Source organism: Argiope bruennichi, chromosome 1 (genome assembly GCF_947563725.1).
Source record: "Argiope bruennichi chromosome 1, qqArgBrue1.1, whole genome shotgun sequence".
Lineage (NCBI taxonomy): Eukaryota > Metazoa > Arthropoda > Arachnida > Araneae > Araneidae > Argiope > Argiope bruennichi.
The window spans coordinates 107,272,624-107,299,049 of NC_079151.1; the positions used below are offsets into that span (position 1 = coordinate 107,272,624).

Sequence of the window (26,426 nt, forward strand, 5' to 3'; positions counted from 1 at the left end):
TCCTACAAGTCATAAAAAAAAGCACATTTTTATATTAGCTATATAAAAACAATCAAATATGAAATTACATTTTAATTTTCTTAGCTACCACAATAAAAGATTACTCATAGCAACTAGGCTGATCTTTCAATTTATACAAGAGTACAAAATATACCACCAACATAATAAATCATTGTGTAAATAACAGATAAAATCCACTGATTAAAATTTTTTTATTAATTAATTTAAATGAATAGTTTGCTTCCATTGATATAAACCCATCATGATCTTCATAATATATCTAATATGAAATAATAAAAAGAAACAACAAGATTCTTATAAATGAATAAATTATTCATTGTTAGTAAAGTCATAAAACAGCAAAATAACAAAAATCAAAGCAATTACAAAGCTGTATAAATAATATTTCAATAAATTTCGATCCTCTCAGATGTTGAATCTGATATGTCCAGTCTGATAATTATATCTTTATCGCCTTCAGTATTTTCTAAAAACAATTCCTGCAAGAAATGAGAAAAAGATAATAATAAAACAATAATTAAAAAAACAAAAGCAATTACAATTTAACTCTAGAATCCAATTCAATCCAATATTTTGTGCATGTGCAGATACACATACATTTTTGAAGAAATTGGAATTTTGGAGAATAAAAACATATCTGCATTTATTATTAAATACTTTCATCATCTTATGTTATACTGGTTTTATTATTATTTCTTTTGAAAAGTTACTATCTATCTTTTATATACATATATTTCACATTTGAAATTTTAATCAAATTTATATCATGTAACGGAATTTTTAGAAATAAATTAAGCAAATCTATCATACTTTAAATTTTTAATTCTTTATCTGAAATATCATTAATAAAAATATTCAGCATTTTATATAAATAAGTATCAAATAATTTTATTAAAATAAATTCTACCTAATAATGTGTCAGTTGAATTGGCAGCTATAAAAAAGAGGGCACGATGCATTATCATGATATGTAACATATCTTCTTTTATAATAACAGATAATCTCCTTTAGATAATAATAAAGTGTCGATTCTTTGATTATAATTTGAACTTTTGAAATAACATTAAAATAATTTGATTATTTTATATTCTATACTCTAATTTAGCATATGTAAAATTTTCATTACATTTTATCAGAATTCTCTAAGATATTATTAATTTAATTATTAGAAAGAAGCAATCACACTTCACTGGCTATATGTATTGTTACGGAAAATTCCCCACAAAATTCTGCAAAGCCAACAACAATCAAAGAGCCCGGTATAATGGATGTATTGTGAAACAACCCAACAGGCTGAGTAAGAAATAAGGACTTTTATTCAATCTGAAGAGACGCACACACAGACAGCAAAAACACAACCGAGATGTACACAAGAACATTTATAGCACATAGCAGCACACAGACAATGAATTGGTAGTAAGTAACTATAACATCACAAATCAGAGAGACAGACCTGAGCAGGAAGAAAGATTTCCTACAATTATTCACGTCCCTCCAAACGTCTACTTGCTTTAGCTGAACTTGACTGCTGACTCTTAACTGTTATTTTGCCTACATGAATGGTTACTCAGCACACGACTTGATGCAACCTCAATACTTGACTCCAAGATTCGGCATCATTTGTCTCACTAATTCTTAGAGCTCAACTCAGTTTGCTGGCTTTTTATAGCTTCTGAATAGAGCACAGAAACTTCTAGAAGGATCTCATATTTCAGGTAATAACAGTATTATCCTCAAATCCCGATTGACATTCGGGACATTCTGTTTTGTCACAAAAAGCTTGTCCAGTGGGGGGGTCACTGATCTGTCATTCGTTCAGCATCCAACAGAGCTGTCCATAACACTGTCTTCCTAACACTAACTAACTGCTCTTTGAAACAACATTATAAGTTCGTAACAATATATATATATATATATATATATAATCAGTAAAACCATATAGCTTATTATATATATATAAACATAATTTTTTTAGCAGCGTCATGGCCGACAACAGAGAGGTCGTTTTATTCCATTCCAGGACGCATAATTTATGTACAAGAAACGTGGGAGAACTAACGTCCTCACCAGCCATATAGGAGCAGAAATTATTTATCCCTGTTCTTAAATAACATGAGATTCCGATAGGGATTTCTCTACATATGTTGACCCAGGCATGGGAATCATAGGGATCTTTTAAAAAGGCTGACAATTTTATATCCCTTCACTCAGAGCATATTAAAGTGCAGGTTTAAGCATTTTTACAGAGCTTCTGTTGAATTAATAAAATAGAAAAAGTGGAATGGAATCAGGAAATAAGAGAATATTTTAGAATGAAGTCAAAATGGTCTGAATTATGATAAAACTCCAGAAATAAATTAGAACTGAAATTAGACCCATATTATATATATATATATATATATATATATAAAGTATTATATATATATATATATAATATGCATTAGATTATCCATTAAAATTTATTAAAATACCTATTAGACAAATTTCCATTTTATATAAAAGTTTTACGAAATATAGAATTTTTTAACAATAATTTTGGATACAGATGTAAAAATTATTAAACCATAAAGACATGATTTTTCATAAATGCTAAACTAAATTAGAGTAATCAAATAAAATATCTAACAGCACATACTTTCAGATTGGCTAAAATCAACAAAATAACAAAGCTAAGTTGTTGAGGTATAATTTCATGCTTGTCTGGTTTATATCGTTTTTGGACTTCTTTGTGAACTTCTGAGAAAAGCACAGATTTTGTAGAATTCTGGAAAAAGCATAAATATATATTACATTTCATGATCAATTTGTATGATACATATATAAAACAACAAAAAATAAAATTAATGATCAGTTATTAAAACTCACATTTAATCATAAATTAGAATAGAAATTATAATTTATTTAAATTAATAGTATAGATGCAAAATTGTTCAGTCTGATATTTATCTAGCTTTTATATTGACATGACCCAAAAGCATTTATTTCTCATTACCCAACTACTTTAATTATAGACTAGAAAAGCAGATGAAACAAAATTTGAGCCTCACTGAAATGTTTTACAAAGTTACTCTAAAATATAATTTTTTTATTATTTTTACATATTAAATGTTTTATTATTTGTATTCATCAATTATTAAACTGTTCATAATAACAGTAATAATTAAAATTTGAAATTTATATGTTTTAAAACTTAATTTTAGAAAATGAGTGATAAGTAACATTTAATATAAATGTTAATAGTGTTAATGTAGAGTGTAATGAGGTAATTAATTAATTTTTATACCAGATTAACCCCAGCAGCTGTTTGGTATGGCCAGAAACATTATTATTATTATTATTTGATTTGATTCTTCTTCTCAGAATACATACTGGTGTGTTGCATACATACTGGTATTTAAACAGAATGGTGAACACTCAGAATTGCCACATTTGGGAGAAGAACCTTCAAATACCTTAAATACAATTTCACTGCATTAGCCTCACATTATTGCTTACAATGTATTCATTTCTAAATTAATTGGACTATTCTTTTCAATGTATTTCTTTTCCATAGCACTGCACTGACAAGCAGCATCATTATACAGCCAATGCTTTTGGGTTAACTAAATTCAGCAATGACAATATTTTGCTTCAACATAATTTATGCAAGATAACAGGCTTTTAAGTATTAGAACTAGCATGCAATGACCATATATTTTTTGTGGCAATTTTTTGTTTTCATTCACAACAGGATGTTTAGCTGTTTGTTTTCTTTGTATGATCACCAGTTTTGCTGATTTGACTTTCTGGTTATGGGGCCACTTAAAGAAAGTGATTCATTGTGAAAATTTTTTAATGGGCTAATCAGTAGCATCATCACTTTTATGAAAAATTATAAGTCTTATGAAAAATCATTTAATCTAATGAAATTAGATGCTGAATAATATTCTTCACATTATTAGTCTGTGATGAATAAACATTATTATGCTTTCTAGCTATATACATAGCAATGCATATCTTACTTAAATTTGTATTTCCTTGTAACATACCCACTAAAGCCACAGAAAATTCCGAAACAACTTCAACTATGATATAAAATTATCCAATACACAATATTCCATGCAAGTTCAGATGTAGGAAGGAAGATTTTTTTGTAATCTTTCTTCAAAAAGAAATCACTTGATTCAGAAATGTTCTTGTTACTTGATTACTTGTTCAATGTAACAAAGACTGTATCATTGTGGTTATAAATCATTTTATTACATATAAATGAACTTCATAGAGAAAATCCCAAACAAAAGAAAAATGCAAAAATAGAAGATAGACGTACAGGGGTACAATGTAGAGATTACCATAATGCAAATTAAAAATTTAAAATTACCATAGAATACCAAATAAAAACTTACATTAATAATTTTTACTTATTTTAGAAAATATTTTCATAAGATTTGAAGTTAGAAAATATTAAATCTTTTTGAAGAAGTATTTCATTTTTTATTGAGCACACTTTATAAACAGTGAATTTTTCCTAATACTCTGTATTATAAAAATGATTTATTTTAAAAATTGCTTATTATTAATATAATAAAATTGATGTAAATTAAATATTTATAAAAATGAGATTTTTTTTTTCAAATGAATTTAACAGAAAGAAATATTTGTTTTGTAAAATGCATTAACACACACATGTATAATATGTTTTAAATAACTATTACTTTGAATTGAAATGCCTTTTCACATTCTCAGTATAGGTCATTATGAATGCATGAAATAAGAAAGATTAAAAAAGTCGTTTCACATCACTTTCAACATTTTTCAGTAAGTTTTCCAAACTATCATATTTTAACCAAAGATTTTATATTAATTTTCGAAAAATTAATATTCATGCTATAAAATTGCAACACTGTTTCAATGGAAGTGAACAGAAATATTCAAAAATCGACCTAAATATTTAAGAGAATGATAGAAGCTCTAACATGGATGTTTGAAATCTTAGATTATGTACAAAGGAAGATTATTTCTCCCTTAAATAGGGTGGGTATTGTGTTACTTCTAAAAGCTCTTTTGAAAATTATTATATAACTTTTCTATATCCCTTTCAATTAAATAAAGCTTGTAATGTTAGTTTCAAAGACTCACAATTTTAATTCAGCGTTCTAATTAGCACATAAAAAACACCTTGATCTGTGAATTTATAATAAAAATGAGGAATTTCTTGTGTAGCATATTTGAGTTGAATTGCTTGCAGAACAGATTCTGAATAAGATATTCCATTATTAATCCCCCTCCCTTCTTGATTAAAAAAAATATCTAATTTCAGTTCATAAACATGTAAGAGAATATTTCTTACTTGTGTTAGATTGGCAGATATGACACTCCACATACAAGTTTTCAGTCTGTCTGAATCTATATTTAAAGGTTTTTGGTTATAACGAACATTCAAAGGTTTTACCTGCAAAAAATATAGAATTAAATCTATCTGGTGTTTCTTATTTATTTCACTTCAAATATATAAATATGCAGCAGAATAAAGAATTTAAGTATAAAGATAAAATGAATAGAAACAAAAAGTTGCTAAATCAAGCAAAATAAAACAACAATTTTGAAGGATTACTTTCTTAAGATTCGATGAAAATTCAAGAAAATAACATACAATCAAATCACTTCATGCCTGAATTTCTATAATTAAAAACGCAAACATATTTATTCTTTATTCTACTCAAAAAAACAAAAGAGATAAATGCAGTTTTCTTTTCCCGAACCTGAGCAAAATGCTTTTTTCCCCCCTTCTATAAAACTTCAAACAGTGTTTAAAATGAAATAGAATTTGATTCCAAAATTACTCTTTGAAATGGGATAAAAATTCCAGAGCATTTAGATAATAACAGACTTATTTGAAGATTCAGAAAATATGTTAGCTCATATAATATCAAATTTCAACCAGAAATAATAAATGAAATAGAAACAAGTAGAAATTTTTTTATCAATCATAAAACTAGTTAAAATAACAATTGTTAAAAATAGAAAGGTTAAGAAATAAATAAGCGATTGAAAAAGAGAGGGCTTGGTTTTAAATTTCTATTTAAATTAATTAAATGTTTAAATTTTCAAAAATCATATACCAAAGATATTTTTTATATAAAAGGAAGTAATTATTATCATAATGATGTCAGAATGAAACTTTAAAAACAAAGAAAATTGTTTTTATTGTTCATTGATAATTTGATACAAAGAGTTAAGAATGGCGTTGAGTAGAGCTAGATCATATTCTAACAAATTATTAGAAGATAATAGATAGATAGAATAAAACAGATAACCTATTTAGTAAAGGATTGGTGACATCAAAATAAGGATGCCTTCTAATTCCTGGAAATAGATAAGCTGATCTTCTAACATAAACTTCATGATCCATTTGACTGTTCCAAAGAAAAATCAGTGAAGAACTCCTAACCAATCAGGAGTTTAGATTGCCACTGCACTAAATCAGATTTATGAGATCTACAGAAAATTCTTCTTAAGTGACTGTGAAAAGAAGTCTATCATTATGAATGTGATTACAATAGCTTTTGAGTAACTAGCTAGATGCATTTGACATACAATTTTATCATCAGAATTATAGATATTCATCATATTTTAAGTTTACTGTCTGCCTGTATATTTGTATGCACATGAAAAATATCACTGAAAAATGCAACAGTTTAGATATATGAAATTTGGTATGTATTGTAACCAAAATTGTATATTTATATCAAATGTTAATTTCAATCATTTGTAAAGAAGGCATCTAAAATACATGTAGTTTTCTTTCTTAGACTACAAAGCACAAAATGTGTCAGTAATACTCAGAAGAGGGGATACACACACTCGCTGTGTTGTCACTTTTTCACCTTGTCCTGTTCTTTGATTTAGAAGGGAATAAAAATTAATGATATACCTGGCTTGCCCATAGGCAAAATTTTTATGGTACCTTTATTAGACAGTATTCTAGAAAGTTGAAAGCATTCCAGCTGATTTTATTTAATGATGAAATGAAAGTAAAAGATATCTGAACATAATTACCAATTCAGGAGGTGTAACCATCATCATCTGTATATCCTCTTCCAAAAATCCACTTCTATTATTGATCATAGACAGTGGTTCATCACTTTTAGCAGGGGATGGTAAATCTATGGGACCATCATCACAATGATTATTTTCAAAAGAGTCATGCAATGAAAGATCTCTGAATGACTGGACTATGCCCTCTTCATTTTCGAAAGATGCATTATGCTAGAAGTAAATAAATACAGAGATGAGGAGAAAAAAAATATTCATTGTACATCATTGAAAAATATTAAACCAAACAAGGAATTCAACCTTGTAAAGGCTTGGCAATATTTGCTTTTGTAAAGTTTTTTTCAATATTAGAAAGCAAAAACTAATTTTGACTAAAATATAATATTTAATTTTTCTTCATTTAAAACCATTTGCCCTAGTTTTTCCTTGGATATATATATATATATATATATATATATATATATATATATATATATATATATATATATATATATATATATATATATATATATATATATACATACACATCTGGTTATGAAAAACATTTTCAAAAGAAATGGGTTAACAGTGAAAATGTTTTGTTAGATGCCAGTCTAAATTTTAATAAATTACAAGAACAAGTTGGAAAAATTGCAAAAACTTAAAGAAGCATTAAAAATGAGTTAGTAGTAGATTCACTAAATTTTAAGAACATGTTCCTAAAAGGCCATACATTTTCTACTTTTAAGGGTCAACTATGGTCACATTTCAAATGAATAAAATATATTTTCACTTAAATTATTTTAAACTAAAAATCTGTACTTTATCCTTTCTTTTGCTGACTTTCATAGCAATGTAAACAAAAAAAGAAAACATTATTTCAATTCTTAAAGTTTATTATGAATTTATTAATAGTTCAAAACTAAACAGTAGATAAGCAACTATAGAGAAAAAATAAAGACTATTACAGAAAATAGAACTGCATTAAAGCGACTTTCTTTAATTTGAACATTAGCATCAAAATGCATTTAAAATTAATAAATAAATACACTAAACAACCTTCTCATTCATTATTATGTTTACTCATTAAAGCTATTGTATTGTAGATTTTTTATTATTTGGTTCACATTTTATAATCATGAAAAGGCACATGAATATAATTCATTGCATCACAGGATAATCATCATAGAAATCTTTTAAATTTTTGGCTCTGCAATGAATTTCTGATTAGAACACTTCATAGAAAGTTTTTCTAAGACGACATCCAATAAAGTGATCTATGGGAAATCTATTCTGATTGATACAAACTTTTAGTATCAATAAATAAAAGCAAACTTACATCTATTTCCGGATTCCGCAACATTCCAAAAGAAGATGGGCGCATATTGGAAGCTAAAGAAAATGGTGACTTTAAAGGTGAATGCAATCGCCTGCATCTTTTCCACAGCTACATAAAGAAAAGCAACCGATTTAATAATGCCTTTTAAGTTCAATACAGAAAATTAAATTCAGAGATTAAAACTTACAGCTGGTCTTTTGAAGAAGTAGTTTTTGAGGCAATACTGAGGTTCCATTTCAGTAATGACAGTATAAAATGCTTTGACTTTTTCACCTGAATTTTTTTTATCAGATTCATCATCAGTAATAAGTTCAGAAAACAATGTCTCATGCCCTGTGCAGAGCTCTGTAGTTTCAGCCAGGCACCATTCATTAATTGTTGCATTTGTGAGATTAATTTTCTTCCCAGGCAAAAACAAAGAATTGTCAACCACTTGATCCATTGTAAAAAATGGTTCCCTTGGCTTTTTTTCTCTCTTCTTTTTTTCATCTCCAACTATTCTTGGCTTTTTTTCTACAGCTAAAATAAGATTAAAGGAAATTTTATTGGAAGAAATTATAAATAAGTATAAAAGACAGAATAATTTAAATAAAATTTATATAGATTTACAGTAAAGGTTTAAATGTAAATGAATGGAATTAATTTTTTCATGTTGAAAAAGCTAATCAATTTTATCATATCTAATTAAATAATTTCCTCTTCAATGCAATGAATTTACAAGCTAAGTGGATTTATGCATTAAAAATACAGAAAGCCTTAAAGAATGCAAGAATGAAATATGGTCACTTAGAAATAAAAAGAAATGCCTTTTCTTAGAATTTTATGTGTATTTGGTATGAGCCATTGTATATAAATTAGCTGATTCCATTTCAAAACAATATATTCTTACAATAAAAAATGTATTTAAAGTTTACTATTCACAAAATATTGATATAGTAAATGACTTACTTCTCAAAACTCTTTTTAAAGCAGACTGTGGAGGCAATAATCTTTCATCAATTTCATTTCCTTTTGTGATTGCCTGGGATATATCCCTAGCAAAAATGTCTCTAAAAATATTTCATATTGAAATGAAATTAGAAAGTATAAAGATCATAAGTTAAAAACAACAATAAACATAAAAATAATGTATAAATAATCCAATTGTAAACTATAAGTAACTATTTTTAAATTAACATCTTGTGTTTCACTTTTCAAGTCTGTATGAAATTTAGAACTCTTAAATGAATTCACGTAATGATTTATGACAGAAAAGTTCAACTAAATCTGTAATGCTGGGTAAAGTTAAAAATATTCTTGTTCCTTTGGTTTGTGTCATCATTGGATGCATGAACTCCATTTTTTGTTTAGACAGTAACCAACTTAGTTTTTTCAATGTTTAAAATGACTGATTTATGAATCTATTTATAAATTTAAACATGAATAAAAATTAGTCATGGATTGTAAACAACACATTTTCTTAAATTTTTTTAAAGAAAATTTGTTGCATTATATCCCCAACTAGGGCCACCTCAAAAATTATAGTAACTGATTCTTGTTATTCTGGTAGGTACAGAAATGGTTTGAGATGGCTATCTTTTACCGATGACAGGACATGCCTTCCAAGAGTGGAATCATACCATAGCTAGTGATGGTATGGCTTTTAGGGCATAGTTCCTGTAATTGTTTTTGCAGAGTTGTGTCTTTAAGATTTATTCCAATGCCTTCAGGCAGGCTGGAATAGCAAATTGTGGTTATGCTGGATTATAGTCAATGAGCTGAGTTTTGCAATTTTTATTGTTTAAAATTTATGTTGATTTATCATATTCTCATTTACAACTAAATGGAAGTTACTGATAATATTTTCTCTTAATATTATTTTATATTTGACACAGTATTTTTTTTCTGCTAGTGGATCATTACTTATTTTAATCTCATTGTCAAGATTAGTTTTGATTTGAGTGCTTGTGAATATTATGAATAGTGAAGATCCCACTACAAGAAAATAAAACACTTAATGCTATTTTAAATTTACATGTAAAATGCAATATATATTTCTTAAGTACTCTGCCAATACACATTTTCTACAACAACTTTTGCTAGTTCATATGCAGGAATATTAAAAAGATAATAGCCTGTCTGGATTGTTGCATCTAGTATAATACAATTATTTATAAATTAAAGAAAAATATTGAGCAATAAAATCAATCAGCTCTAATGTATATGATTAATATGGATGCATAAGTTTTCTATTTATATTTATGCTGAAACACACCACAACTAACATTTCCATATACAAATAAATTTCATTAAAACCACAATGCATAAATGATTGAAAATTTGTCATTGTAATGGAAATTCCATTATTAGTCAAATCACAATACAATAAAATAGTTAACAAATTAGATAGGCATATTTATATCTTTAAAAAAAGTATGGGAGGCAGCCAGCCTTTAAATAAAGAGCAGGTAATAGGTCTAATTAAGACATTTCTTTTATTAAAATTGGATAAAATATACTTTTCCAAACATTTTCACCAATTTATAGAGAAAATTAGCTTCATTTTTATTTACTATAAGCATTCATTTTTTTTAAATATCTAAAAAATTTGTTAGATAATGAGCATGTTAATCATAACTTACAGCATTCTTTTCATTATATTACAATGAACAAAGAATAAGACAGTTTTTCAAATTTTTTAAACAACTGAAACACAAAGGATATGGAACAGTTGTTACAGTAAATACATTTGAATGTGCAAACTATTTTTTTGGTTTCAGTATTAAAATTAATACAATGAAAAATGTTCTAATTATTTTAAACGTCCTAATATTTTTTTTTTTTTTTTTTTTTTTTTGCTAATTTATAATGTGAATACAATATTCACAACAAAACACCATTTAATCAAATAATAATAATAATTAAAGTAAAAGATTCTCAAAAGCAATACACTATTTGCTAAAATGTTAAGCTAAAAAGAGATGCTTCTATTTTTTAGCAAAAATATCCAAAATATTTTTATTTTTCATTAAATTACTGAAATTATTTATTAATTTTCCCTTGTGAACTCAAGATATAAAATTATATTTGAGCAAAAAATTTTTTTTATTGAATTTCAAGTTTAAAATTTTTCTAAAAATAATATATAAGCTGTAAAAAAATTTGTTTCATTGTCAGAATGAGAAAATAAAAAGGATCACAATTCAAATAAACAAATCGCTTAAAAGAAGGTGATGACATATTTTAAATTTAAAACAACTGTTTCAGAATGTAATAAGAATAAGTTAGAACTATCTCTAATAATAATGATGGTGAATGTTTGGCACTGCTCTACAGGGTATATGACTTAAAGCTATAAAATTTGACAATATATTTTGGAAGGTGGGGAATGCGAATCTTGGAGCTATTTTTAAAAAACCAAGCAATTTTTATCCCCACACAAAATCCTGAAAATACTTCAATACAAAAATGATTTTTATATCATCTTAAAATTCAGAATTATATATTTTTACTAATACCAATACAATTAATAATTATTAATTGTATTGGTACAGTATCATAAACTTTCACATAAATGAAAGCAACTTTTAAATATTTTGCATAATTTGCAATTAATTAGATTGTAATTCATTGTTTTATCAAACATTTAGTCCCAAAATCTTCTTCCATTACTGAAAGCTAAAGAAGGAACATTCTGCTTAATATCAGAGCAATTTGCAAGATGAATGAGAAACCGGAGTTACAGTATCATAAATATCAAATGCTAGAAGAATCAGGCAATTATGTTTTTATTATGTTATTAAATAATTGCTATGATGCCAGGGGATTTGAATTTATTAAAATTGTTCATATACACATAGAATAGAGCATATTTACAATTTAATGCTAAAATATATTTTCATGAGGAAACCCCAAATATTATTTTATACATAATAGATTTTATTGAAGGTAAACAAAATCAATATTTCCAGAAAACCAACTGGTCACTAGAAGTGGCAAGTTGATAATAAAATACACTGAATTTACATTTTGAGAAACTCACGCAGTTATATCCAAAATAGAAAAGCGATCTATCATGACATCCACAGCATGATTACTGTTATCTGCAATGCTTGTATCATTTCCACCATCCCAAGGATCAGCAGCATCTGGAAACACATCCTGAAAAACAATTTTAAACAAATAATTGAGTATAATCATATATTTCCTTTACAAAAGAGAAATTGTTAGAATCTTTAATGCATCCAAATAGTAGGAATCAATATAAAATTATATTAACAACTACAGACAAAAATAAATAGACAGCTTCTTTTTTTTAATAATCAAACCTGCTTCTATCATTTCAAAAATTCAGAAAAATCATTCGAATTTTCGAAAATGTTTCTGTAAATTCCCACCAATTTCTCTTCCCTTTTTTATGCAGTTGCAGTGTTTTTTACTCAATAATATTTTACACTGGATTTTGAATGACCAGTTTTTATATTTGTATCATATGGATATTTTTTTTAAGTATTTTGCAAGCCTAATGAGCAGTAGATAACACAAAGTACAGATACAATATAAAAAAATAATTCTTGGTATTATAACAATTACAAAATGTAATGACAATGTTCTCCTTTTAACTTCAATACATGATGTCAACAGATGAAGAACACAAAATGAAAATGGACTCAATATTAATATCTAAACACTAACACTAATATTTAAATAAAATAAAGTTATTTTATATCAGTTTCAGCATACTGTGCCTCATTTTTCTTATTCTCTAATTATAACGTTTATTAAAAAAATATACTTGATAAAATCATCTTTTTATTGATATGCAATTCTATGATATTTCATGAAAAATACAAATTTTGAGAACTTAAACCCTAATGGATTTCTGTCTTTTAGTTCTTTATTGAAATTACATATAAGAATTTATATTCATAAATAAACTAATAATTATTAATTCATTTATTACAAATTTCTTTTCATAACAAGTGAATTTTCAAGTGTTGTAAAGTGAACACTTAAACTTTGGCATCACAATGTCATTTAATTTAACTCTCAAATTGAGATTGTATTGTAATTACTCAAATTGAATACTTCTATAATTTTTATATTTACTGAGAAAATAAAATAAAAGAGTGAATTTTTCCAAGAAATTTGTTGGTTACTTTTTATATGATACAGCTACATGTAAACTTGTTTAATGATTACATAAATGTTAAAAACTTAAGAAATTAAAAGTAGGATAAGAATTTTATAATCAAATTTTACATTGACTGTATCACAAGTCTAAATGTAATATACTTTGCATATTTGATATGCTCTTAAACATTATATGTATTTCTAATTTTCAGTTCTTGCTCTAGGTATGATTGAAAAGTTCAACAAAATATAAAAAAAAATATATACAACAGAAAAAAAAAAGGGAAAATATATTACTGTTTCATGTTTTCATGCAAATTTTTGTAAAATGCATTAAAAAAATAATTTGAAAGATAAAAGAAAGAGAAAATTTATGTAATGAATATATCACAAAACAACAAAAAACAATAAATATAAGTAAATCTTTTCAAGTAAGCAGTTTGATTTGACAATGAAAATCTCTAAATAAACAATTTGATTTAGTTTAAAGAAATATTTTGTAAGTATCATTTAGGTTTTGCAGCTTAACAATAAACAATAGGCAATATAAACAAATTTCTTTCATGAAAACATCTTGATTTATGAAATCATTATTATTGTAAAAATTATTTTTCTCTTCATCAATCAAGAGTATTTAAAAAGTAGATTTAGCATAGCATGCTTATAATTTACATTACCATAGTTTTATTAGCAGATTCAATGTCATCAAATTCTGTAGACTTGATGTTGAGATTTTCTATTCCAGTTAATTTCCCTAAAATAAAAAAATTGTTTTCAACCTTTATTTTCATAGATTGTTATATTTTTTTTTCCCCAAAATTATTTTTAAGCAATACTACTCACTTTACATAAAGTGATTAAGCAATACTACTCACTCAAACATAAAGTGATAGGAATTTACTTTCAGAAAATAGATACAAACTAAAACAATCATTGAAACAATGATAACATAAAAAGATATTTCAGTAATTATTAAATACATTGTCACTTGAGAAGCAATACAAATTTATTCCAATAGTCAAAGAGAAAACAGAAATTAAATTCATCACAACCAATTCACTAATTATTATTTTTTTCCCCTTATCAGATCAAGTGCTCTAATAAAAGAGCTATTTTATTGTTGGAAGCAGAAAATTCAGTTAATTTTTTTTATTGAAAAATTAAAATATATAGTGTTGCTTGTTAAATGATAATATATATATAAAGCAATATTTTGTATTATCTTCCAGCAAATAAAAGTAAAATTAAACATAAAATTACAATTATTGATTATATATATTATTCAATAATGTAGATAAAATCTTTCAGACAATATATTTCATTGAAATCCCGATAATCCATTAAACATATTGTATGGAATAGACATAATTTTCTTATGTAAATGAAAAATCAAAATTATACAATTAAGAATCCTTGTCATCTACATATATAAATAAAATAAAACCTGAAGATATAATCTGAATTTAAATCTTTTGTTTTTCAAATTAAAAACTAGCAAAAACTGTCCAAAAAGGAATATTCTATATTGACTATTTAAGTAATTATTTGTTATTTATGTAATGACGTTTCTCTGTTAGTAGGGATTTAATCCTACCAACGGTTAGAATTGATACCATATAATTATAACATTAACTACCAAAAGGAATCAACCGTAAATTTTAAATCAATTTTTTTCTGCATCAAAAATTTACAGCCTGAAATTTTAAATATGACTGATAATAAATTTTGGCTTATTTATTAATTTTTTTATATAAATGTTGATGTATTTTTATTTATCATAACCTTTTTCTATTTTCTTTCTATTATTAAGTAAAATTCTTGAATATTTTTTTCCCTAAAAAACTTTATGTTATAAGAGGGGAGGGAAATCATTTGTTTCAAAGCTAAAATATTTGTTAAGATTATTGACATTGCGAATTTATTTAGTTTGTGTGGTTTAGATTAACTGTGTTTAATGTATTCATATTAATTTTACTTAGTTTAACATCTTTGTAAAATTTGAAATTTTCCTATATTATTTTCTATAATTCTTGCAAACATATTTATTTTTACAAAACATTTTACGTTATATTTTGTATTTTTTCAGTAATCCAAATCACATAAATTATTTAATATACACCTTAAATATGTACTGCAATTTGATTTTTAAAGACCTTACATAATTACCTTTAATTTGTTTAGATAAATGAAATTTAACTGCCTCAGGTGGCGATTCTTTAGGTTTAAAACACTTTGAAGAAGTAGCACAATTTATTTTACAAGAATCACATTCCAATGGCAGAGAATCAAGCAATCTTTTTGCAGTACGAGCCGTGGAAAAAGCTGATTTTATGAGCTCAAAGTTCCCATGTGGCTGCAAATGTATAAAATGATTTATACAATCATAATACAATAATAGTGAATAAATATGAGAAGCACTAAACATAATTTTAAAGCACAACCTTTAATCAAATAAAAAGCAACCAGTTCTTTATGCCAATTTTTCCTACATGTAAAATAATAAACATATTTGATTATCAATTATTTCTGGATTTTATCATGATTCGATTTAAAAAAAAAATTATTATGCAATTAAGGTTTAATATTCATTTATTAAATTTAAATTTCATTTTAAATTCAAAATAAGAACAGCATTGAAAGCAAATCTAAATCTCCTTTTTGTAACATACTGCAATAAATAACATACATTAATATACTATATAATGTTTGAAGCTATGGATACTCTACAGAATAAGACACACCAAGAAAAAGCAATTATTAATAATAAAAGTTCATAAAATGTATTCCAGTGATTTTTTTTCTAAAATATTAACTAAAATTTAACAAAAAATTTTAACAAAAAATTTTCAATTAACTATGTAGAAATTAGTTTTCTTCTCTTCAAAGATGAATAGCTAAGAATCCTGTTTCTTTACATTTTTTCATAAACTTTTACAGTTTTAGGATATTTGGAGAATTTGTTTTTTAATTTCAAAATCCTGATAAAAATTCTGGAATGGAATCATTATTTTGGATTTTTAAAACATAATTTCTTCATGACATGCCAACAGATATACCACATGATTATTATCTTTCAAAATTTTGTCATAAAATTGTTTCCTGGTAGCAAAATTTTGTAGCTCATTTAAAAAAAAAATTAAATGTATTTTCTATCTGTATCTTTTTGCATCACATAACTTTTGAATGAGTAGTTATGATTATAAATATATTTAAATAAAGTTAGAATTATGTATATTTTGTTCATTTGTTACACAAAACAACCAGAAATGTTTTAACTAGGATAATTCCTTTTAACAATTCTATTTCTAAAAACCATGTTACATTTTTTATATTTATTAAACTTAAAATAGTACAATTCAAGAACAATAAAATATAAATAAATATAAATTAAACAAAGATTTAAATAACTATTAAACATTATTAAACCTAAGTTTAACTAACTAATATGAATATCTTTAAAATATATTAATAAAGCTTAGAAACTGCATTATTTTAATACATATACATATAATTAAGACAAAAATACCATTGTTGTGAAGCTGTTTCCTTGAGTGTTGGTGAGAGTTATGCTGTCTTCTGAACACAAATAAGACTACAAAATATAACACAAAAGAATATTATTTATAAAGAACCAAAATGTTTTCAGTTTATCAAAAGAAAACAATGAAAATAAAGAAGTTCCTTTTTATAAACTCAATCAATTTTTCACATAAAATGTTAATGAAGTAAGGACAGGTATCAAATTATATTTTCTTTAACTATAAAACAGAAGGTTGGTTATTCAAAAACAAATTAATACCAAGAACTTATTTTTTAAAATCGAAAAAAGTATATTTTTTTATATATTCCATTTCATGGAGTGAAAAATATATTGGTTTCAAAAATAAAGAAACAAAATTAGCAAAATGATCTTTTTAATTGCATAATTACAATAGAGAGAAAAACATGTTTCAATGGAAATTTAGCATTTTGATGAATTTCTGGGTTTACAGCAGCTCATTTTCTTTTACGCATAACACATTTCATGCTGATCATGTAAAAAGTTTTTCTTCCAAAGCATAAAAACATGGATTAAAACTTTAATAATTATAACATATTAAAGAAAAACATTAAAAGATCAGTGTTTTTTTAAACCTTATACTTTATAAATGCTTTTAAAAATTGTTGTTCAGAGAAGTTTAATGTGATGAAAATTATCATTGGATATTATTGAGGAAAGTCAACATAGTAGAAGTAAAAACTTGAAATTAGTAGTGAATTTTTAACAATGTAACCAAAGTATTTCCTGATTTTGCAAAACATATTTTTTCAAATTTTTAAAAGATTTCAAGAGCTGAAAAAGAGAAAAAGAAAATTTCTGGGCTCATATTTTATTGCTGAACAAATTTAAAATAGAGAATGCATCATAATTGTCAAAAATTCATTTTCTTGTAAGATCATTCTATTAAAAAATTTTGGCTTTAGAATGCACAGCTCAATAGTTACTTATTTAATACAATAAGAATTAAAAAATGAATAAGTATTATCAAATTTTATTTTTAATATAGCATTACAAATTAAATGATTTAAAAAAAAGGCCCTTTAAATCTACATTTTAAATTTTCTTTTCTTGCAACAAAATAACTCAGTCATAATTTTCTCTGATTTTACATCTTAGTTTTCCATCTTAATTGCATACACAGATTGGAAGAGTTTTGATTGGTCTATGAATTATCTTCCAAATTATTATGATTATGCTTTTGATGCTTCACTAATTGGAATTTGCTTAATGCCATCAAATAGTCAGTTCCATACTTTAGTATTATATCAACTATCTTGAACTAATATCTACATCATGGGAGCTATAAACAATGAAAAACATATTTAAATTGCATGTGAATAAAGTTTCAAAATATAAAAATTAATAACAAACCAATTGAAATTAATTCCAAACAAAGAATTTAAACAAATTCGTGACAGAAATCGCAGCTTTCTATGCTGCTATTAAACTTTATACCAAACAAATAATTCAATAATATTAGACACACTTTATAAATAGTTAACTGGTAACAAACAAAATTCAATCCTTGAAGCATTTGTCTACAACAATATTTTTATGTACTTTTCATCACAAACCTCAAAAAGTTTCTCCTCAGGAATTTCTGTACATTTCAAAGAATAATTAATATCCTTTCCTAGCAAATAATCCTTACAGTTATTCAGACAAAGCTTATATTTTTTATTCAACCACAATTTAAATGATTATTTTAGCAATCCAATACACAAAATTCTTTAAAATATCTATCACTTATTTCAGATAAAAACAAATTAAAAATTCAATACATTTTTTTTTCCTACCTTCAATTTTTTCTTTTGTGGTTTTCGTTCAACAGCTTCATCAGAATTCATATCATCATCAAAATCAGCTGGCATATTAGAGTTAGCTGCATAAATTATATAGCATTCATTAACAAAGTTAATTCACGAGTTTAAAAAATCAGCATGAATGATATTTTATCTACATATATACACATTAATCACAAAACAGTCATCAGTAAAGAACAAATCAGTAAAAAAATATGCACAAATAAATTGATGGAGTCCCCTCCCCCCTTCCATGATACAAAAAGGCGTGTGCTTGGTATAACAAACATACAACAAAAGATAAAATAACAATACAAATATTACACAAGATTATCAATAACCATTAAAAATAACTATACTTTTAAAAGTAGAAACCTTAAAAAAATTATCTGTAGGAGGAATAAATATTTCTGTAATGCAAAGTTTTCTAAAAGAAAATATACCTGTTGAATTATAATTAGATTTGAAGATTTCACTAAATATAACTAACTATTCATAAAAGTAAAATATTTAAATATATGTATTAAATTTTATATGAAAAAAATTTGTTATAATTACCAAAATTGATTTTAAAAAAATAATAAATAAGGATAGCAGAGGATAAATTTCTGAGGCTAATCATGTATAAATTTATTTTAGTATTTTATAGATAAACTTGGAAATATTAGATAACATCTTTGCCAGCTGGTTCTACAAAATATAAACAAATTGCCGCATCAAGACATTTTGGAGCATCATAGATTATGAAGTAAATGTAATAGAAGGCATATATTCAATATTAAGCTTGTTTCCAGTTGAACTTGAAATTAAAGAAGCAACTGTAACATTCCGTAGTAAAATATATAACATTAATATGTTATAAAAAGAATAACGAGTGGCAACGAAATTTTAGTTATTAAAGATAATATCAATCTATAAAGCCTAATGTAGAAGAAATGCTATAGGATATGACAGAAATTATATTCAATAAAATCATTCCAGAAATATGCATATATGAATGTTTCAACAAATTCAGAGGAAGAGTTTTGCACAAAGTGGAAATAAATAAAAAAGATGCATACATTTTAACACAAAACAAAAGTCATAATTGTTGGATTAAAAAAACAACAACCTTAAATGCACCTTTCAACTTTTGTTATTACCACAGTGCCAAATCACTTAAGAACAAATCTGTGATAAATGACAAAGCTATGTGCCATATTTAAAACTGGCATCAGAACGAATAAGTGCACAGAGAAAATATCTATCAATTTTTAGCACATAAAAGCAGAGGGAAATTTAAAGCAAAAGCAATATTCACAACCCTTCTTTTAATTAGGTTGATTCTACCCTCCTTAAAAGTAAAAAAGGCCTAGTAAAGGAATAAATACCTACTAAAGGAATTAGAAACTAGCAATAGGATGGCAGCTTAACAGGAATAGTCCTCATTTATATAAGAGAAGACAAAATTCAAAAGCAGTACAAATTTTGGATAATTCTAGCTAAATAGACTTGATAAAAGCAAGTAAGCAAATCATTAATTTCAATTAAATTAAAATGTAAACCAGCAGTCACCTATGTTCATATTCATCATATAAAAAATTCATATGTAATTTAAGACTTAAAAGGTCTTTTAAGAAATGCAACCCATGAAGTATTTCATTCTTAAGTAAGTTTTTCAAATGCTTGTCTAAAAGTGTTAAACTTCTAAAATTAAATGGAAATAAATATAAGCTGATTTTTTCATCAACCATATAAAAAAAGCACACTCAGAAACCTTTATTTTTTTTTTCTGTCAAAATGCATGTATTCCAGCATTTTCAATAAATTATATAGAGATTATAAATTATATAAATTAATTATATATTAGAGTATATATTAGAATTATAAATAATCATACTCAGAATCTATCTAAATTGATGAAGCCTTTTATCTACTGGTTTCATATATATATTTTGATAAGCCTTTTTCAGCATAATTGTCATTAAATTAAAATAATGATATTTTTTATTTCACTTTTATAATAAATTATATAATAAATCAATAATGAAAATATTAGACAAGACAAGAAATTCATAGAAGTTTAACAAAAATAAAATAAAACAATTAATAAAAGAAAAAATTTTTATTATTACTTTGACATATTGAGAATGATTTAACAAACAAACGGAAATTAACAGTTTGTGTAGTTAATAAGGTGCAAATAAATTAACAATTAGATTAATTTCATAAATAGTTTAATAATATTCTTTTTTTTAAACATAAAACAAAAATATTTTGAACTTTAAAAACTGTACAAAAAACATAAAGTCTAGTAAAAAAGTTTTTCACTAATATATTATACCGCAAAATTAGAAATGATAACATGGGAATGTATAAAAAATAATAAAACTTTACCTGATTTCCCACCTACAACAATTGTTTGTAAATGCCCATGGAACTGATAGGTTTCCTTATAGAGAGCTTCAATACGAGAAGCATATATTTTTGAGCTTGCTTGGAGAGATAGACTTGCAAGCTAAAATAGCCAAAATATATGATTTTTTGCTATTCTTCATAATATTAAATTCTTTACATCTTATCCACTAAAAAGTATCTGATGCTGGTTTTCTTCAACTTCAAAAGTGTGTTATATATGCATGAATTTATGTCATACATGCACTAAATTTGTAAATTTTCCAAAAGGCATCAAATTTAAATATTTAACAAAAGAGCATTTTGTAAAAAGTTTACTATATAAGTTGCTTGCAAAATAGTTAAAATTTTTTCAAGAAAATGAAATATGATTTTACTATTATTCAGGTAAGTTTAATAAAGTGATTAAAAATGGTACATACTAAGAACAATGCTTTCAAGTTATATTATTAAGAACAAACTAAATAAATGATAGTGACAGCTGTCAATAAAATTTGGTTTTAGATTAATTAATCATATATATTTGAAATACTTTAAGTATCTTTTTATAGTCCATCTAAAGTGACAATACAGAAATGTTGTAATTTGATGCATCAAAATTTTAAGAAAACATATGACTAATCACTTTTGCATATTATCTTTAAAAGTGCAAAAGATTTCATTTCAAAACATTAACTTTTTTAAGTGAAAGAAGCTAAATTTCTTAAACAGTTATAAAAAAAATCATTGAGCCTTTTGACATTTGATTCTAACTTTTATTATCACAAAATATCACACATAGCAATAATAGAAGAAAAATGGAATTTAGATATATAATCTTTTGTGTGACAATATGGACAACTACATAAGGGATTAATAGTATTCAAAAACATACATTTACATCAAAGATGAAAAATTATTGTTGCAAATGAAATTTTTATAAAAGAGAGAATATATATATATATATATATATATATATATATATATATATATATATATATATATATATATATATATATATATATATATATATATATATATATATATATATATATATATATATATATACATATATATATATGAACCAGGAAAAGCTACTTGAAAACAGAAAGAATACAATTAAAAAAAAATTTGCATTGTATTTTGGTTAACAAATCAGTTTTAAAAACTTCAGTATATAAAAAAAATATTAAATAATTACAAAGAAAAAAAAAGCTGTATCAGAAAATGCAAAATACAAGAGGGTCATTCTTTCATGAATAACAGTACAGAGATTATGAAGCATATAATATACTTACTGTAAGATCAGTTGATTCTTTTTGTTTCACCAAATTTTGCATAATACTAATAAGATGCAAGCCAAATGCATTCTTCATATTTATTTTCTGTAAAAGAAGCAAGAACATTATGTTTTTGGTGAATTAAAGTAATGAAATATAATGTCTTTTTTCAAATACCTTAAAAAAAAAACACCTTACATTTTCAGCAGCTAACTTCATACAATGCTCAAGATGCTGCTGCATTTCTTTTTCAGTCATGCCAGATAATGCATCAGAAGCAGGCTTTTGCTCCATTCTAAAACAAATATCATTATATAGATTATAGAAAACTTTTAATTAAGGATTTTTTTTTTAAGTTAAGTTACAAACTGGTGACATGCTTTTATAAGACTTGCTATCAAAATAGTCATTGCAGAAGGATTTGCTGCATGTACTATTTCATGATTATATGAAAAGAATTTTTAAATGTGCTTTACGACCAATTATATTATTTAAATGTGTAATGAAATATAGCTAACTCTATTAACTAAAATGCATTTCAGGCTTTCATACTATCAAAAGTTCATGAATTTCTGTCGCTTTTCATATTCTTGATGATAATAATAATAATAATAATAAAAAATTATATCTTGATATATCATTAAGTGTATAAAATATTGATTTATGATACAAATAAACCATTTTATCATAATTTTGGTACTCATAAGATGTATAAAATTTTTTTACCTTAATCTTACACCATTAATATTGGATCATAAATATCTAATTAACATCATATTTATGACATTAAAAAACTGGCTTAATGGTTTCAAAATATTTTTAAAATCTTTGCCAACAAGTATTTATAATTAATAAGATTTTTTTTTCTCTGGTATTCAAATTACAGTTCCACAGAAATAACTTTCTCATATCAAATGGCATTTATTAGAAGGGGGGGGGGGGATATATTGTGGACTTTTTATGAGTATTAATTAAAAGAATCTTTTATTTAAATATTCTTATACTAAAAACTTACTGTTTGGTCAATGGAATTTCACTGTCGTTTGAAGACGATGGAGACAGAAATTCGTCCTCCATTTTGAAAATGCTTTTCAAGAAAAAATGAAACTAATAATTAGTCCCAATTAACATAAAAAATGCAAAGAACATTTATAAGGTAAAATATTTCAACATATTGCATTACTTTACTGGATTAGTTAAGTACTGATGTAAGCTCTACAATGGATATTAAGTGTTACATAATATTTTAAATTATTAAATATATAATCAGAAAAAATAAATAGAAATTGCTTCTATAACCAAGTTAAATTATTGCATATATATACTTTCCAATTTTTATACTTTTTGAATATCATAAATTTTTATGATTAATGGTATTTGAGAAACACCGATTTGATTTAACGTGAATTTAAAACAATACTTGTTATTATATATAATAATTGCTTGTGCAATATTTTATACTAATCAAGTTTAATTACCACAAGAAAATATTTAGCAGATGATGTGCATATTTTTAAAAATTTATTTGAATTCAATATTAATAATGCTTTACCTATTTTTATAATACAATGGTAAAGCTTTTATAGTCAATGAAGATTAATACTGGAAATTAAATATACCACTCAATTTGATACATACCTGCAGTTTTCTTTAACCATTTTATTTTAAAATTATGCATGTGGGTATTTGTTTTTTTAAAAAATGGAATACATTCCAAAACATGTAGATAAAATTGCTTGATGTAAATTTAATAAATATTAAATTATTCTTTTATAAGTGGCTATATGATTAAGTAAAAACAAACAAACATAAATTTCAAATAATTTTTAAAAAATAGTACTTTAGCTGTATGCTTGAAAGTTATATATGAAAAGATATTAGGAAGATTACATTTTTCCTATGGTAGAAAAACACTTGAATAAACAAAATATTTAGTTGATATTTTTAAGGCTCATTTATTCCATAAGCTCTTTATAACATAGTTTCATTCATTCATGCTGTAATGAAACTTGTCCTAACTATATGAATTCACTTACAATAGTTTGAGCAAAGGATTGCTGAATTCGAGAAAAATTTGATTAAAAAAAAAAACTCCACATTTTAATAACAAAGTCTATGCTTATTACACAAAATATACATAAAATTACACCATATACAATTACATTTATAAATATTACAAATGTAATTTAAGAAATAAGTAATTCCAAAAGTCACAGATACTGCAAACTGATTTTCATTTTTTAATGCAGCCGATTTGATTTTCTAAAAACAACAGATTACTAGAAATTATAAAGATACCACAGTACAAGTTATGTGAAAAATTTTAATATCTGTTGAATATCTTATAATAATTGTAATTTTAAAAGAACTAGTAATTATCAGCTGTCTTCCATTCAAATTAATACTTATTCAGAAAAAAGAAAATTTTGAATGAAAGAAATGCCTTGACCAATATATAGAATTGCTGGAACTAATGCTAATATAATAGTAGTCATTTTCAGCAAAAAATGAAAACCCTTAATGCAGTAATTGTAATTAAAAATAAGCACTTCAATCAATCTATTTTTTTATTATTAGCTTTTTTTAAAATTAATATTTGCAGTTTATTGCAATTTCAACTAAGAAAGCTCAAACTTTCAAGTCTTAAGGAACATGAAAAACTTTTTGCAAAGTACCAAATCATATTTGTATAACTGTTAAAAAAAATCCAAGTAGCAAGATAATACTAGTTCATTTACAAAAATGTGATAGCACCTTTTGCTTTTCATAAATTCAGCAAAATCCAAAAGCAATGACATATATAGTCAAAATTGGTTTTTATATTTAAAAACAGTAGTATCAAGAAACTAAATATAAATCAAATTAATATTAATTATTAATCCTTTATTTAAATCAAATATAATGACTGTTTTCAAATTGGGTAAATATAATTACACTTTGTGAAACAAAATCGATTTGATAAAATTTATTTTTGTTTTATATTATAGAGATTTCTATCATCATTATAAGGCAGCCTGCACCCTCTTCAAAAAGTTTTTTTTTTCTTTTTTCCTGCAGCTGGAAAAGAGTTAAATTTTACAACATTCATTAACAAAATAAAGTTATATATTAAGAAAAATAAATGGCTAGTCCTACAGAGCTGGATTGCTATTTATGCTTGAAGAATTACAACTTTATAACCACTTACAGCAATATCCAAATGGATTATACTCCTGATATTTCCTATAAGGAAGAAACTTCAGCCATTATTAGGTATGTAAATTTTGAAGAGAAAATATTAAATAGAAATGAGTAATTTATAGGGTTTATTAAAGTAAATAATATGACTGGAGAAGGACTAGCAAAAATGCTGTTGAAAAGATAAGTTAGCTAGATTTAGATATCATGAATTGTAGAGGACAAGCGTACAATAGCAACACGATGCGGAAATATCAAGTTGTACAATCTAGAATAATTACTCTAAACCCACATCCAATTTATATGTCTTGCCTGTCATACACTTTTAATTTATTAAAGAATATGATAGGCAAGGTATAATATTAATTTGTAATACCATTTCCAGTAGTATATATTGCAAAAAAAAAGGATATTGCAAACAAAAAGATGGGAAATTCTACAAAAGCATTTAAATATTACTCTTAAATCATTATGTGATACTCTTTGGGAAGCCAAAATAGATTCAGTTAAAGCAATGTATACACAGTTTGAAAAAATTTGTAATGCCCTAGAAGAATTTATTGACGTAAATAATGATAATACATTGGTATTTGAAGTTACAAGTCTATTGGATTCAATGCAAGAAGTGACATTAATTTTATATTTAATAATATGGTTTTCAATATCATCCAAAATTAACACTACCAATAAACTATTTAAAGCAAAAATGGTTCTTTTGATTAGGCTTTTAATTTAATAAGTAAAATTAAAGCTAAAATCCACAATTT

General features: G+C 24.8%; 1 protein-coding gene across 1 annotated transcript in view; it reads right to left on the reverse strand.

Annotated features, from left to right (window-relative positions):
- Positions 1-252: 252 nt before the first annotated feature.
- The window catches only part of LOC129967399 (uncharacterized), a 28,378-nt gene continuing 2,204 nt past the window's right edge, over positions 253-26,426 (reverse strand). The window contains exons 2-17 of the mRNA XM_056081883.1: positions 23,498-23,569; positions 22,681-22,777; positions 22,501-22,587; positions 21,206-21,326; positions 18,824-18,909; positions 17,013-17,078; positions 15,653-15,839; positions 14,164-14,240; positions 12,396-12,514; positions 9,323-9,423; positions 8,562-8,893; positions 8,375-8,482; positions 7,060-7,269; positions 5,351-5,452; positions 2,657-2,785; positions 253-500 (exon numbers count right to left, since the gene is read on the reverse strand). Coding sequence (XP_055937858.1) covers positions 408-500; positions 2,657-2,785; positions 5,351-5,452; positions 7,060-7,269; positions 8,375-8,482; positions 8,562-8,893; positions 9,323-9,423; positions 12,396-12,514; positions 14,164-14,240; positions 15,653-15,839; positions 17,013-17,078; positions 18,824-18,909; positions 21,206-21,326; positions 22,501-22,587; positions 22,681-22,777; positions 23,498-23,559 — 1,977 coding nt within the window. The 5' untranslated portion in view covers positions 23,560-23,569 and the 3' untranslated portion in view covers positions 253-407. The remainder of the gene's footprint in view (positions 501-2,656; positions 2,786-5,350; positions 5,453-7,059; positions 7,270-8,374; positions 8,483-8,561; positions 8,894-9,322; positions 9,424-12,395; positions 12,515-14,163; positions 14,241-15,652; positions 15,840-17,012; positions 17,079-18,823; positions 18,910-21,205; positions 21,327-22,500; positions 22,588-22,680; positions 22,778-23,497; positions 23,570-26,426) is intronic.